We start from the raw sequence: 15,294 nt of genomic DNA on the forward strand, positions 1-15,294 counted from the left end.
GTTCCAGCCTAACTACAAAAAAAAAAAAAAAAAATCCCTGGGAAATGTAGTCATCCTATTTATTCAGCAAGGGGAAGCAAACATGATAAGCATTTAACTAATTGCCACAATATCCAGCTTTCATTTATTTGCTGTTTGCCAGGAATAATTTTTACATCCTTTCATACATATCTTTTCTGAATCTGATTCCCTATATTTTAGGTACTTCTCCTCAAATATTGTATAATTCAATTTCATTTTAAAAATCTGATCTGACAATCTTAGTCATTTAACTGGACAGTTTAATTCACTTGCATTTAATGGGATTATTTGTAATATTTTTCTTTCTGTTTTCCTGAGTATTCTCATAAATTTATTTGTTTAATTTTTCTTGTTTTCTTAAATGTTCATTAACTTTTATTTATTTACTTACTTATTTTTTTTGCTGCCTTGTCAATTTAAAAGCTATACATTTTATTCTAAGAAGTGCTGGTGGTGCAAACTATTAAGCCCTCAGCTGCTAACCAAAGTTTGGAGGTTTGAACCCATCCAGTGGCTCTGCAGTAGTAGAAAGACATGATGAAAATGTGGAAGAAAACTCAAAATCTTAAAAAAAAAAAAAAGACCAGGCTTACTGGTCTGATGAAGACTGGTAAAATCTCCAAAACTGCGGTTCTCAGATACCTTTCAAGCTAGGAACTGAACTTAACCCTAGTGACTCAACTAGCAGACAATTATTGACAGGCCTATAAGGGGAACAATAATATCAGGAGGATATGCATTTATGAGAGCAATCAAGCATATGAGATCAAGAGGATGGCATTTCCCCAGGAAACAGCTAGGAAGATGAGAAGGGATGGGAAAGAAGGAAGAAGGGAAGGGGGGTGTGGAGGGAGAAAGTGGGAAGAATGCTGTTACAGTATGGAGATTGCAATAAATGCCACAAAACCGAACGTGTGTGGATTATTGAATGGAAAACCAATTTGCTCTGTAAACTTTCACTCAAATCACATTTAAAAAAAAAAAAAAAGATTATAGCCTAAAAGCACTCTGGGGCAGTTCCTCTCTGTTGCACAGGGTTTCTATGAACATAAATGGACTCAATATCACTCAACAACATTCCATTTTTGTTTTTAGAAATATTTTTAACCTCTAATGGAATGATTTAGTTAAATACCCTAATAAAAAAGAGCTGTGCTGAATGTATTATTGTCTAGTGTTTAATTGATTCTCTTATTTTAAAACTCACGAATTGGAGATAATTTTTTATTACTTTTTTTCCCCATAAAATGAATGCTTACTCAAAGTTACATACGTACTATCAATTCAGTTTTGCTTAATGTTCTATCTTGCATCTTATTGTTTCCTTCTGGGATGAATTTCCTTCTTATTTAAGTACCTTTACAAAAGGTTAGTTCTCTGTTAATTATATACTCTCAGTTTTTGTTTGAATATATCTTGTATTTCACTCTCCTGTTGAATTATAGTTTACTTGTCACAAATAATGATTAAAGTATATAGGCATAGATGAACAAAATAATGGTTAATACAGAAAAGTCTAGGTAATATTCGAAATGTTACTTTCATTAAAGAAATGTTTTTAAATGCTTACTATTTTAGATCACTAGATAATTAAGATGATGACAGTGCTTTCTGTAATTGCTGTTGAATTTTGGCCTGGTTGGTTAAGTGTGTTCTACTTAGAATGCAGAGCAGAGAGTTAGAATAATACATGCATTTTTCTTTTCTTAATGCTGAGTAAACAAATTTATTAAAAGACAAATAAGCTTCACCCATTGTGAAATATTTTTGATCTTGCTATCAAATTCTTCCTAAAATTGTTCTATTAATTTCCATTTACATATCTTTGAGACATAAAATTGACATGCAGTCTAGAAATCAGGGCTTAAATGACCTTTTACATATAGCCCTGATTATTTTACTCTCATTTACTGATTAGTTTTTCTAACTATTTATACATTGTAAGATAGTGTATTTTTCTTTTGACTTTCAAACTGTATTTTCCTCATTTATAGTGCTTTCTTTTTTAAGATATTCAGTGAATAGGCTAGCATCCAAGGAACCTGACAGACCTAATTTATCAATGTCAGAAGAATTATCCCTCTCCGAAGATGATCAAACATGTCTAGCCTTGAAGAGAAAAAAAAATTGAGTCAGAATATGTGAAGCTCAAACAATCTAAATTTCATAGGAAATTATTTTTTGCTCAATTCAGAAACATTTTTAATGAGGCTATCCATCTTTCAGACAAATGTTAAGTCAAAAAGATTTATTATTTCATTGAGAACTTTAGTATTATAGAATATAAATTGATCTTGAGCATATCAGCACCCCATTAAAGTCAGAGAGATTCTCCAAGTTGATCTCTAAGTCTCTGAAAAATGAAAGAATTAAGAAAATTACTGAAACTCAAGGCCAAAGGAAAGATAAATGGTCTTATCATTTTTTTTTTTTTTTTGCCTACCAGCTATTTTATAGCATAAGTTAATATAAACATATATTTAAAGTGACCTATATACTTCAATAGAGGTTGAGGTCATCAGTATATTGATGACCAAAATTATGACTCAGAAGAAATTTAATTTCCTTTGAACATTCTCTGTTTAGAAAGGCTGGAACACGTTAACATATTTATTGAAAAATTGTTATAAACTAATGAAATGTATCACCATTTTTAAGGGTTAAACCTAACTTATCTATTAAGTTATGTGTAATTGCTCATATTTGATGCCCCATCGTAATTGAAGTGTTACTTTATAAGCATTTTGTTTCTTCTCAATTTGTATTTGATCAGTGTTGTTGTTGTTGTTGTTATGTGCCGTCAAGTCGGACCTGACTCATAGCGACCACTCCTTGGGTTGCCGAGGCAGTATCACTACGGAAGTAGATTGCTCAACCTTCCTTCGGAGGAGTGGCTGGTGGGTTTGAACTGCCAGCCTTCTGGTTTACAGTGAATACATTTTAATTTTAAATTTTCCTACTTCCATAATATTTTTTTAGTCATAAAGAAAAAAAATTGTAAAAATTATCTTCACATGTAAAAATTGAAGGTCAAGCCAAACACAGAGAAGTATACACTGTATGATTCCAATTATATAAAATGCAAACTAACTAATGCTCTTAGAATGTGGGATACTTGTGTAGGGGAAGAGATTATGATTGGAAGGAGGCACAAGGGTATTAGTCATGTTCTGTTTTATGATCTAGGTGCTGAATTTTGTATTTATTTAGTTTGTGAAAATTCACTGAGCTATACATTTATGAAAGAGCTCTGGTGGTGCAGTGGTTAAAACATTTGGCTGCTAACCAAAAGGTCAGTGGTTTGAACCCACCAGCCACTCTGCAGAAGAAAAACAATCTGCTTCCATAAAAACTGACAGACTTGGAAGCCATATAAGCAGTCTACTGTCTCCCATAAGGTTGCTATGAGTTGGAATTGACTCAATGGCAGTGGGTTTATATAATTTATGACATTTGCACTCTTCTATAAGTATGTTATACTTTAATTTAAAAAGTCTTAAAAATATGAAATCCAACATTAGAACCATCTAGCAGCCAGCTGGTCTGTAGACAAATATAGAAGTGCAATTCTGAATTAGTCTAGTCCTTAATGCTGTCTAAAGCAACAGCCCTAAGAGATTGTTTATGAAAGTTCACAGTTATCATCTGAAACAGTTAAGGTATACTTATAAATATTTCTTTTAATTTTGACTTTGCTGGGTTAATACCCTCCTCACCTCACTGCACATGAGTCTAATTAGACTCACAGTGACCCCTACTTGGGTTTCCGAGGTGGTATCTCTACAGAAATAGATTGCCCAATTTTCTTTCCAAGGAGTAGCTGGTGGGTTTGAACCACCAGCCTTTTAGTTAGCAGTCATATGCCTTAAACATAACACATCCAGTGCTCCCAGGGTTAACATAGTAACACTACATATTATTTTTTATCAGTCTTGTAATGCACAAATGGAAGAAAAGAAAATGTTATGAAACCTCAACACAAGTCAGATGGAAAAATTGGCTTTGCTCAGAATTCTGTATGAGAGAACAGTGTTCTTAGTATTAAAATAGAATTTTAATAAATGATTATAAAATGATTATAACTGATTATTAAATCTGAGCATAATTACACACAAATAACTCAATTAATGGGAGTACTCATGGTCAAACTAAATCCTAGAATCCTTTCCTCATTCTTTGTCCTAGAAAATCAACAAATTTTAAGGTACAGTTATCTTACAAAGTGTCTCTACCAGAGAAGTTCCATTAGTAATAGAAGCCTTTTCTGTTTGCCTCTTCTCAGAGAGAAAAGAAGAATATTGCTGTGCAACGAGTTAGGGGAGCTACTGCAGAGGCCTCTGTGGCTACTGATATCCCCCCACCATCCCTGTCATCAGTTCTGAAGAATAACCCACTATACGGTGACATAAGTTTGGAAGAAGCTATGGAAGATAGAAAAAAGAATCCTTCATGGACCATTGAGGACTATGACAGGCGTTCCATGCACACCAACCTCTCAGGCTACCTGAAGGTGCTCAATGCTAAGAATCTTCTCTTTGAATTGATGAGGCAGATCAGTTAACCCTGAAAGAAAAAGTCATTAAAGTGGTTGTTGTTGTTGTTAGGTGCCATTGAGTCTATTCCAATGCATCATGACCTGATGTACAACAGAACAAAACACTGCCTTGTTCTGAACCATCCTGACAATCCTTGCTATAGTTGAATACATTGTTGCAGCCACTGTGCCAATCCATCTAGTTGAGAGTCTTCCCCTTTTTCTCTGACTCTCCACTATACCAAGTCCTCAAGGGAATGTTCCCTTCTGACAACATGACCAAAGTAGGTGAGACAAAATCTGGCCATTCACACTTCTAGTGAGCATAACGACTGCACTTCTTTCAGGACAGATTTGTTAGCTCTTCTTGTAGTCTATGGTACTTTCAGTATTCTTTGCCAACACCACAACTCAAAGGCATCAACTCTTCTTCAGTCTTCCTTATTCATTGTCCAGCTTTCACATGGAGATGAGACAACTGAAAATACCATGGCTTGTGTTAGGTGCACCTTAATCTTTAAAGTGACATCTTTGCTCTTCAACACAAAGGCAAAAAGAAATCTTCTGCAACAGATTTGCCTAATGCATTATACATCTGATTTCTTGACTGCTGCTTCCATGAGTCTTGATTTTGGGTCCAGGTAAAATGAAATCTTTGATAACTTCAATCTTTTCTTCATCTATCATGATGTTGTTTACTGATCCAGTTGTGAGGATTTTTACTTTCTTTATATCGAGGTATAATCCTTACTGAAGACTGTAGTCTTTGAACTTCATCAGCAAATGCTTCAAGTCCTCTTCACTTTCAGCAAGCAAGGTTTTGTCTTCTGTATATCACAGATTGTTAGTGAGTCTTCCTCCAATCCTGATGCTGCATTCCTCTTATTATAGTCCAACTTCTCTGGTTATTTGCTCAACATACAGATGGAATAAGTATGGTGAAAGGAGACAACCCTGATGCACACCCTTCCTGATTTTAAACCATTCAGTACTCCCTTGTTCTGTTCATTTGCCTAGGTTCCTCATGAGCACAATTAAGCATTCTGGAATTTCCTTTCTTGAATTTCCACACAGTCTAATGCTTTTGCCTAGTCAATAAAAGACAAGTAAACATCTTTCTGGTATTCTTTGCTCTCAGCCAATATCTATCTGACATAAGCAATGATTTCTGTCATTCCACATCATCTTCTGAATCCAGCTGGCATTTCTAGAAGTTCTCTCAATATACTGCTGCAACCATTTTTGAATCATCTGCAGCAAAATTTTACTTGTACGTGATATTAATGATATTGTTTAATAATTTTCACACTGTGCTAGTTCATCTTTGTTTAGAATGGGTACAATATGGATCTCTTCCAGTCTCTTGTCCAGGTAGCTGTCCTCCAAATTTCCTATTATAAATGAGGAAGAGCCACCAGAGTTGCATCATTTCTTGAAACATCTCAAAGGGTGTTCCATCAATTCCTGGAGTCTTGTTCTTTTTCCAATTCCTTCAGTGCAGCTTGGACTTCTTCCTTCAATGCCATTGGTTCTTGATCACCTGCTACTTCCTGAAGTGGTTGGATGTCAACCAATTTGTTGTTGTTGTTGTTGTTACAGTAACTCTGTGTATTCCTTCCATCTTCTTTTGATGCTTCTTCTACCATTCAATATTTTGCTCATACAGTCCTTCAATATTGCAACTTGAGGCTTGAAATTTTCCTTCAGTTCTTTCACCTTGAGAAATGTCAAGCATGTTCTTCCCTTTTGATTTTCTAACTCTAGCTATTTGCACATTCCATTATAATACTTTGTCTTCTTGAGCCACCCTTTGAAATCTGTTCAGCTTTTTTATTTTGACATTTCTTCCTTTAGCTTTACCTAATGGCCATTCAGTGCAAGTTTCAGAGTCTCTTCTGACATCCATTTTGGTCTTTTCTTCCTTTCCTATCTTTTTAGCCTTTTGCTTTCTTCATGTATGATGTTCTTTATGTCATCCCAAAACTCACCTGGTATTTGGTCACTGGTGTTCAATGCATCAAATCTGTTATTCAGATGGTCTCTAAATTCAGGTGAGATATACTCAAGGTCATACTTTGGCTCTTGTGGACTTGCTTTAATTTTCTTCTGCTTCAATCTTGAGCTTGCATGTGAACAATTGATGTTTTGTTCCACGGTCAGCTTCTGGCCTTCTTTTGACTGAAAATACTGAGTTTCTCTATTGCCTTTATTCACAGATGTAGTCGATTTGATTTCTGTGTATTCCATCTGGTGAGGTCCACATATAAAGTCACTGTTTATGTTGTTGAAAAATGTTTGCAATGAATAAGTTGTTAGTCTTGCAAAATTCTATCATGCAATCTCTGATGTCATTTCTATTATGAAGATCATATTTTCCAAATGTTGATACTTCTTTTTTTCCAACTTTCACATTCCAGTCACCAGCAATGATTAATACTTCTTGATTGCAAGTTTGGTCAATTTCAGACTGCAGAAGTTGGTAAAAATCTTCAATTTCTTCATCTTTTGCTATGGTGGTTGGTGCATAAATTTGAATAATAGTTGTATTAACTAGTCTTTCTTGTAGGCATATGGATATTCTCCTATCACTGACAGCGTTTTACTTAAGCATAGATCTTGAAATGTTCTTTTTGACAATGAATGCTCTGCCATCCTTCTTTAATGTCATTCTCAGCATAGTATGGCACTCATCTGTCAGTTTGCATGTTGTTGTGAACTAGAAGCTATGCCGCCACCCCCAGTATTTCAAATACCAGCAAGGTCACCCATGATGGACAGGTTTCAGTGGGGATTTCAGACTAAGATAGAGAAGAAGGACAGGATTATCCACTTCTGAAAAAATTGCCCATTGAAACTTTATGAATAGCAGTGAAACACTGTCTGATATGTTATGAAGAGCCACGAAACATTGTCGGATACAGTGATGGAAGATGAGCCCCTAAGGTCAGAAAGCACTCAAAATATACAGGGGAAGAGCTGCCTCCTCAAAACAGAGTCAACCATAGTGAGGTGGGTGGAGTAAAGCCTTTGGGACCTTCATTCACTGATGCACCATGACTCAAAATGGGAGGAAACAGTTGCAAACGTTATTAATGATCAGAAGTGGAATGTACAAAGTATGAATCTAGGAAAAGTGTAAGTTGTCAAAAATGAAATTGAACACATAGTTCTTTGTATAAACCAGGCACTTCTCACACAAAATCTCTGGATTTCATGTCATTTTGGTTTTTAGCTTTCTTTTTTTTCCTCCTAATCAGTACTTTTGTGTATTTATTTGTTTTGAGTTTTACTGTTTCAGCATCTACTAGTATCTAGTATGGTATAGAGGGGAAGAAATGGTGTGGCACAGAAGAAAGATTTTCAAGAAGGGTAAAAGTTTTATAAAAAAATAATTTGTAAGACTTCTTATTTTCTCCAAATTTTGTGAATTTATGTACATAAATATTTACATACATGTATGATTAAGAGCTGATTCTTTATTCAACAATTATTGGAAAATATTTATTGAACATTCTGTCTTAGACACTGTATAAGGCAGCTCTCATCAAAAATTTTATTTCAAGCCCACTCAGTGATTTAAGATTGCACATTTACATTTTGGCCATTTTCCTGTGTCTCAGTAACAAAGCAAAACAAAAACATTTCAGCATAGGAAAAGTATGCAATGAACTCATTCCCCCAGCTTAAACCCAACTTAAGTTCTTCTTTCTCTCCCCCATCCCACCCCATGGTGCTTATCCACCACATAGAAGATCTAGAAATACCTGAAAAGCAGAGAAGGAGGCCTTTGTTTTTCTGACTAGACTGGATTCCTATCCAGCCTTGGCTTGCCTCTGCCTGCACCAGGGCCAGGAATGCTTGATATTATCCAACTCCCCTTCCTTTAAAAATGTATACCTGTTCTAAACCCCATGCTTAAGCACTCAGGATTTTCAAGGACGATGTTTTGTGTGTGTGTGTGTGTGTGTGTGTGTATGGAAGGGACAGCAGCATGCTCCCTTAAAATCCTACGTGTATTTCTTAGGACCTCAAATATGCATTCCTTGAAATATTTCATTACCCAGAATCCTTGAACTTTCTTAATATCTTAGTAGCTTGAATGTACCTCCTCAATGTAGTCTGTCTTCTAGAGAAGTTTTCAAAACAAATGGTCCTCCCATAGAAACAATAATCTTGTGATTTTTAGCAGGGTTCTTAGGATCACAACCTCTAATAAGTCATTTTCTGCTATTACCAAAAAAAAAGTATCAATTTACTATGCAAATATTTTTTGACTATATCCTATCCTTCTTTTCTTCCCTTTGCTATTTACATGCATGAAAATAGGACTAGAGAGATGAATATTACTGTCACTGCTCTCAATAACTTCATCCAACTGAGAAAATAAATGACTATAGCACAAGATAAGGAGCTCTGGTGGTGTATTGATTAAGGCATTTGGCTGCTAACCAAAAGGTCAGTGGTCCGAACCCATCAGCTGTTCCATGCAAGAAAGATGAAGCAGTCTGCTTCCATAAATATATGAACCCTTGGAAATCCATCAGGCATCTCTAGGAGTCAAAATTGACTTGATGGTAGTGAGTTGTTTGTTTGTTTGTTTTTAATCACACAAGATAGAGAAAAGTGACTATAATAGTATAAAGTGCTATAAAGATTCAGAAGCGGACAAGGTCACATCTGATTAGGAAAACACTTCATGAAAAAGTTAATTATGCCGGGTTTGAAGGATGTGTCAAACTGCAAAGACACAGATGGTTTGTGTTGAGTGGACAGGCTCTTCCGTCAGAAGGAGCAGCAAGAGCAGAGGCACAAATACAGGAAAGTCAAAGTAACAGGTGGTCCAATTTTGCTACAGGTATGGCTTAAAGAATATAATAATGGGAAAATAAGATTAAAAATAAAAATAACAGGTAAATGAAAACATTCAAATTTTAGACTATGAAAATTAAACATCACTGGTAATGAGAAATAATTTTTTAAGTTGGCCAAGGACAGGAATTAGGTTCAGGAAGTTTGAAAAATTACCAATATGGTGGACACATTGTTTTACAAAAACCAGGATCCACCTCCACCATTCTCAGTTCTCTACATGCCCACCCACCCCGCTCAAAGCAGTGGGCCCTCAGGTCTGAGGCCAGTTCATGAGACCTCATGTTGCCATTCTATAGTGCTGACTTATTTGAGGGAAGCTTCCAGAAGCCATTCCTTTGGGTTTTCATTAGATTTTCTTCCCCTACCTCATTCATTCAATTTCTTTCACTAATATCCTTTTCCACATCTCATAATCAGCAGACAGAACCCCTCACTTATTTTCTGAACCTTGCCATCATGTATGGGCTGTAAAGCTTCCAGGTGTCTCTGGTCACTGCCATCTTTCAAATGCTTAGATGGACAACTTAATTTTACGGAAATTTCCTCCCCATTATCCAACATTAAAATTCTAAGTTACTACGAGTTTATAAAGTGGAGAAGAAAAAAGGCCTATATTTACTTGCCAAGAAAAGCTAGAAACAGAATAATGAGAATATAATCTCCATTTTTGGTTTGGGAAGGAAGCTTTTACAGAACAGGTATAATCATGGAAAAAGACAGGTCTCCGACTGGAACACAGACAAAACAGGGGATAAGAATGAGGCAAAGGAGGATTTTAAAATCATCTATGCTTCATTAGAGGAGATCCAAATTTTATTTTATTATTTTAACTTCTCTGTGACTAGGACAATCAAACCAATACAGAAGTAGTGGAAGAATTCTATTACCATCATCCAAATCTACCCCATCTCCTTATGTAAATGCACATTCCTACCTTAGCACCAAAGTTGTAAATCTTTGCCGAAGAAGATTGCCACATCTTTCTCCCATGGAGAGGCTGGTAGCTTCTTAACTGCCTAACTTTTCATTAGCAGCCAGAGCTTTAACCTCTGTGCCACCAGGGCTCTTTCTTCTCCTAGTAGTGCACCCATAGGTATGAAAATAGTTCATTGGCTCCTGATGGTCAGCCATGGGAACTGTCTAGACCATACTTCAAGCCTAACTATAAGTCAATTGAGACAATATCTCAGAGAGAGGCAGACAGAGGGTGAGAAGTCTGGCCGCAAGCCATTGCAATAATCCTGGTGAGAAAGAACGAAGCCTGACTTGGGTTTCTGAAAGCAGAGAAATTCAAGATGCAACAAGAATTTGTTGTGTGCCTATTAGATGCCCAACATAGACATTGAGTTTTTAAAAAAGGAATTAAAAAAATGTAAATAAATAAATATGGACAGTAGAGTTTGCAGGTGATTATGGACACAAGAGATCAGGTTGAGTTGAAGACAATTCTGTGGGACTGAAACGATGATGAGGCTGGTGAAAGAAACAGAGACATAGAGCAGAAGCTGGTGTGGGGAAGGGGAGCCAAATAGTGTCAAGCTTTCTGGGCACTGACCCTTAATAACTGCAGTCTTCATTAGGTAAGACTAGCAGGTTGGGGATCCCAGAAGGGGCTCTTGACTTTTAGTCTCACTCTTTCTTCCATGGACCTAAGCTCCCAGATTTATTAAAAAACTTGACACACTTCCTTACTATGCAGACAAAATTAAGCTGCTAAGGTTTACCTAAAGCAAAGAATTTTCACTTCACATCAATTCACTTACCTGATTTTAATGCACTGTTTTGTGAGAGACACTAACTTGGCTAAAACATTACTGAAACACGACTGTGTTTCTGATTCTCCAGCATAAGCAATTTAACAAATCATGCAAATCTTTAATGACTTCTCATGAAGACTTTCAGATTGAAGCTTCAGAGAATACTGGTCAGCCTGAGGCTTTGGCTGGATGTTTACGCTATTTAGAGAAGTCTTTTTTGTTGTTGTTTTTTAGACTCTTATTTGAGCCACAACACTAAACCTTATGCCAGTTAAAAATAAAAAAAAAGAAAAAAACAGCAACATAAAACACTTGTTGTGGAGTCAACTCTGACTCATGGCAGCACCATGTGTGTAAGGTAGGACTGTGCCCCAGAGGGTTTCCAAGGGCTGATTTTCAGAGATAGATCATCAGGCCTTTCTTTCAAGGCACCTCTGGGTGGACTTCAATCACTAACCTTTCAGTTATCAACCATGTGTGTTAACTGTTTACACCACTCAGGGGTCCTAAATCCTCCCTAGAAAAGTGTAAATATGTCAGTACCACTGACAGTGTATTGTTCTGCAATCTTAATTAATCTGATTGATTGATTGTCTTCTCTATATAATCCTCTTTTAGGAAAACCCTAATGACCTTCGATTTTGGTTGGGAGACATGTACACACCAGGGTTTGACACCTTATTGAAAAAGGAAGAGAAACAAGAGAAGCAATTGAAATACTGCCGTATAGGTCTGCTTTTGCTCCTTGCTGCCTGCATTTTGGTTTCCATAGTGACGATCAGTGCTTCTTTCACTTAAGGAAATGGCCACAGCTACCTTAAATTTCTTAAAATATCTCTAAATAAAAGTTTTCAGAAAAATCTGTTCATGCAGTATATGTACATTGTACTGTTGATTACATAAATAATTCTAATTGTCACATACGGTGCTAAAGTTTCCTAACATATGTTGGCTTTCTCTATTTTGTTCTATGAAAAGTTTGTAAGAATTCTAGCCCCAGCTTTGACTTTTGGGAAGCAGGAATTCCAGGGAACATAACCACAGAAAAGTAGCTATAAACCACCAAAGAGAAACATTTGATAAGAACAAAACGGCATCAACAATTGTCAGTAGCTTTGCTTTAAGGTTCAAACAATATCCACCTTGTTTTTAAAACACTATTATCTTTCCTCTCCTCTGTAGTCTCGAGGAAAGTTGAGCAGATCACTTTTTGGCCAACTGTCAGGTTTACAGGATAAAACCTTTTGGTCATGTTGCCTATTGGGTTGCACTCATTCCCTGGCCTATCTTTCGGTATCTCTGTTAAGCCAGAAAAGGATGAAAGGGAAAAGAAAACTCTAGTTAAACCTATTCTTATTTTACCCGTAATCCTTTATAATGCTTCAATGTCACGTTACAATTTCAGTGGAACTAAATTTGGACAGGCCACAGTTATATAATTAATTACATTCAGACATAATTTTGCTTACTAATACATCCAAGGGAGCCAAATTGGTTAGTGTGACCCCTAGTGGCAGTCACTAAGCACACATTGACAGCCATGTCCTAGGAGAAAGGCCCTAAATAAGCAGAGGGAATACTGCAAAGAGTGCGCAATTTGAATCCTAACTGGGCCATTTGGTAACTATTGGACCCCGGGCAAGTTATTTCTAAAGCAAGATTAATATACCAATGTTGCTGTTCTTGGGAGTTGTCAGCAAGTCAGTTGCAACTTACAGTGACCCTATATATAATAGAACAAAACACTGCCCAGTCCTGTGCCATTCTGAAAATTGTTGCTATGTTTGAGCCCATTGTTCTAGCCACTGTGTCAATGCATCTCATTGAGGGTCTTCCACTTTTAAGCTGAACCTCTGATTTACCAAGCATGATATTCTTCTCCAGGAACTTGTCCCTCCTGATAACATGTCTGAAGTATGTAAGATGAAGTCTTGCCATCCTCACTTCTCAGGAGCACTCTGGCTGTACTTTGTCCAAGACTTGTCTTCTGTCAGTCCATGGCATATGCAATATTCTTCACCAACACCATAATTCAAAGGCATAGCCTTTTCTTTGGTCTTCCTTATTCCTTGCCCAGCTTTCACATGCACATGAGGTGATTGAAATTACCATGGTGTGAGCCTCACCTTAGTCCTCAAAACGACATCTTTGCTGTGTAACACTTTAAAGACGTCTTTTGCAGCAGATTTGCCCAGTGTAATATGCTGTTTGATTTCCTGAGTACTTCTTCCATAAACGTTGGTTGTGGATCCAAGTAAGATGAAATTCTTGACAATTTCAATACTTTTTCTATTTATCATGATGTTCTTTCTTGATTCAGTTGTAAGGATTTTTGTTTGCTTTATGTTGAGATGTAATCCATACCGAAGGCTGTAGTCTTTGGTTGTTGTTGTTGTTGTTATTTGTCTTTGGTATTCATCCATAAATGTTTCAAGTCCTCTTGCTTCAGCAAGCAAGGTTGTGCCAGCTGCATATCACAGGTTGTCAATGAGTCTTCCTCTGATCCTGATGCCACATTCTGCTTCATACAGTCCAGCTTCTCAGATTTGTTTCTGAGCATACAGACTGAATAGGTATGGTGAAAGGGTACAACCCTGATACACACTTTTCCTGATTTTAAACCATTCAGTAAGTCCTGTGTGAATGACTATTGCTTAGTCTATGTACACATTTTCCATGAGTACAATTACCTATTCTGGAATTCCACTTATTCAATGTTATCCACAATTTGTTATGATCCACACAATTGAATGCCTTTGCATAATCAATAAAACATGGGTAAATATCTTTCTGGTGTTCTCTGTTTTCAGCCAAGATCCATCTGACATTAGCAATGATATCCATCATTCCACATCCTTTTCTGAATCCAGCTTGAATTTCTGGGAGTTCCCTGTCCATATAATGCTGCAAGCATTTTTGAGCAATCTTCACCAAAATTTTGCTTGTGTGTGATATTAATGACATTATTTGATAATTTCCACATTCTGTTTGATCACCTTTCTTTGGAATGGGCATAAATATGAATCTCTTCTTGTTAAATGGCCAGGTAACTATCTTCTAAATTTCTTGCCGTAGACAAGTGATCACTTCCAATGGTTCATGGGTTTATTGAAATACCTCAATTGATAATCAAACAATTCCAATCTCAGTATGGCTGGCCTAAGAAATAAGTAAGGAGCCCTAGTGATGTAGTGGTTAAGTGTTCATCTGCTATCCAAAAGGTCAGTGGTTTGATCTCTCTAGCTGCTCTGTAGGAGAAAGATGTGGCATTGTACGTCTATAAAAATCAAAGCCTTAGAATTCCTATGGAGCAGCTCTAGTCTGTCCTCTAGGGTTGCCATGAGTCAGATTCAACTGAATGACAATGGTTTTTAAGGACTAAGTAAGACACTTAGACAATAACAATGCCTGGTTCCTTTTAAGTAGTTGCTTGTTTTGGTGGGGTTAGGTGCTGTTGAGTCAGTTCTCTGGCCTAGTGACCTTATGTACAACAGAATGAAACACTGCCTGCCATCCTCATGATCCTTGGTATGCTTGAGTCTGTTGTTGCAGCCACTGTGTCATTCCATCTCCTTGAGGGTCTTCCTCTTTGTCAAGTGACCATCTACTTCTAGTGGGTAATACCTAAGGCATTTGACTGCTAACCAGAAGGTTGGTGGTTCAAACCCATCAGCCACTCCACAGAAAGAAGGCTGGGCAATCTACTTCTGTAAAGATTTACTTCCTCAGAAACCTAATAGGGGTTGCTATGAGTAGGAATCAACTCAGTGGAAGTGAGTTTTGTTTTTTTTTTTAAATCTACTTTTCCCAGTATGATATCCTTCTCCAGGGCCTATTCCTCCTGACAACATGACCAAAGAACAAGAGGCAAAGTGTTGTCAATCTTGTTTGAACGAACATTCTGGCTTTATTTCATCCAAGACACATTTGTTTGTTCTTTTGGCAGTCCATGTAAGTTCAATATTCTTTGCCAACACCACAATTCAAAAGCATCAATTCTTCCTTGGTCTTCTTTAGTCATTGGTCAACTCTCGCATACATATAAGGCAATTTAAAATGCCATGGATTGGGGCAGATGCATCTTAGTTTTCAAAGTGATGTCTTCGCTCT

General features: G+C 36.7%; 1 protein-coding gene across 1 annotated transcript in view; it reads left to right on the forward strand.

Annotated features, from left to right (window-relative positions):
* MINAR2 (membrane integral NOTCH2 associated receptor 2) overlaps positions 1-11,982 on the forward strand; it is a 36,892-nt gene extending 24,910 nt beyond the window's left edge. The window contains exons 2-3 of the mRNA XM_007947464.1: positions 4,304-4,531; positions 11,803-11,982. Coding sequence (XP_007945655.1) covers positions 4,304-4,531; positions 11,803-11,982 — 408 coding nt within the window. The remainder of the gene's footprint in view (positions 1-4,303; positions 4,532-11,802) is intronic.
* Positions 11,983-15,294: the final 3,312 nt, after the last annotated feature.

Source organism: Orycteropus afer, unplaced genomic scaffold (assembly GCF_000298275.1).
Source record: "Orycteropus afer afer isolate SDZICR_OR568_19922 unplaced genomic scaffold, OryAfe1.0 scaffold00185, whole genome shotgun sequence".
Classification (NCBI taxonomy): domain Eukaryota; kingdom Metazoa; phylum Chordata; class Mammalia; order Tubulidentata; family Orycteropodidae; genus Orycteropus; species Orycteropus afer.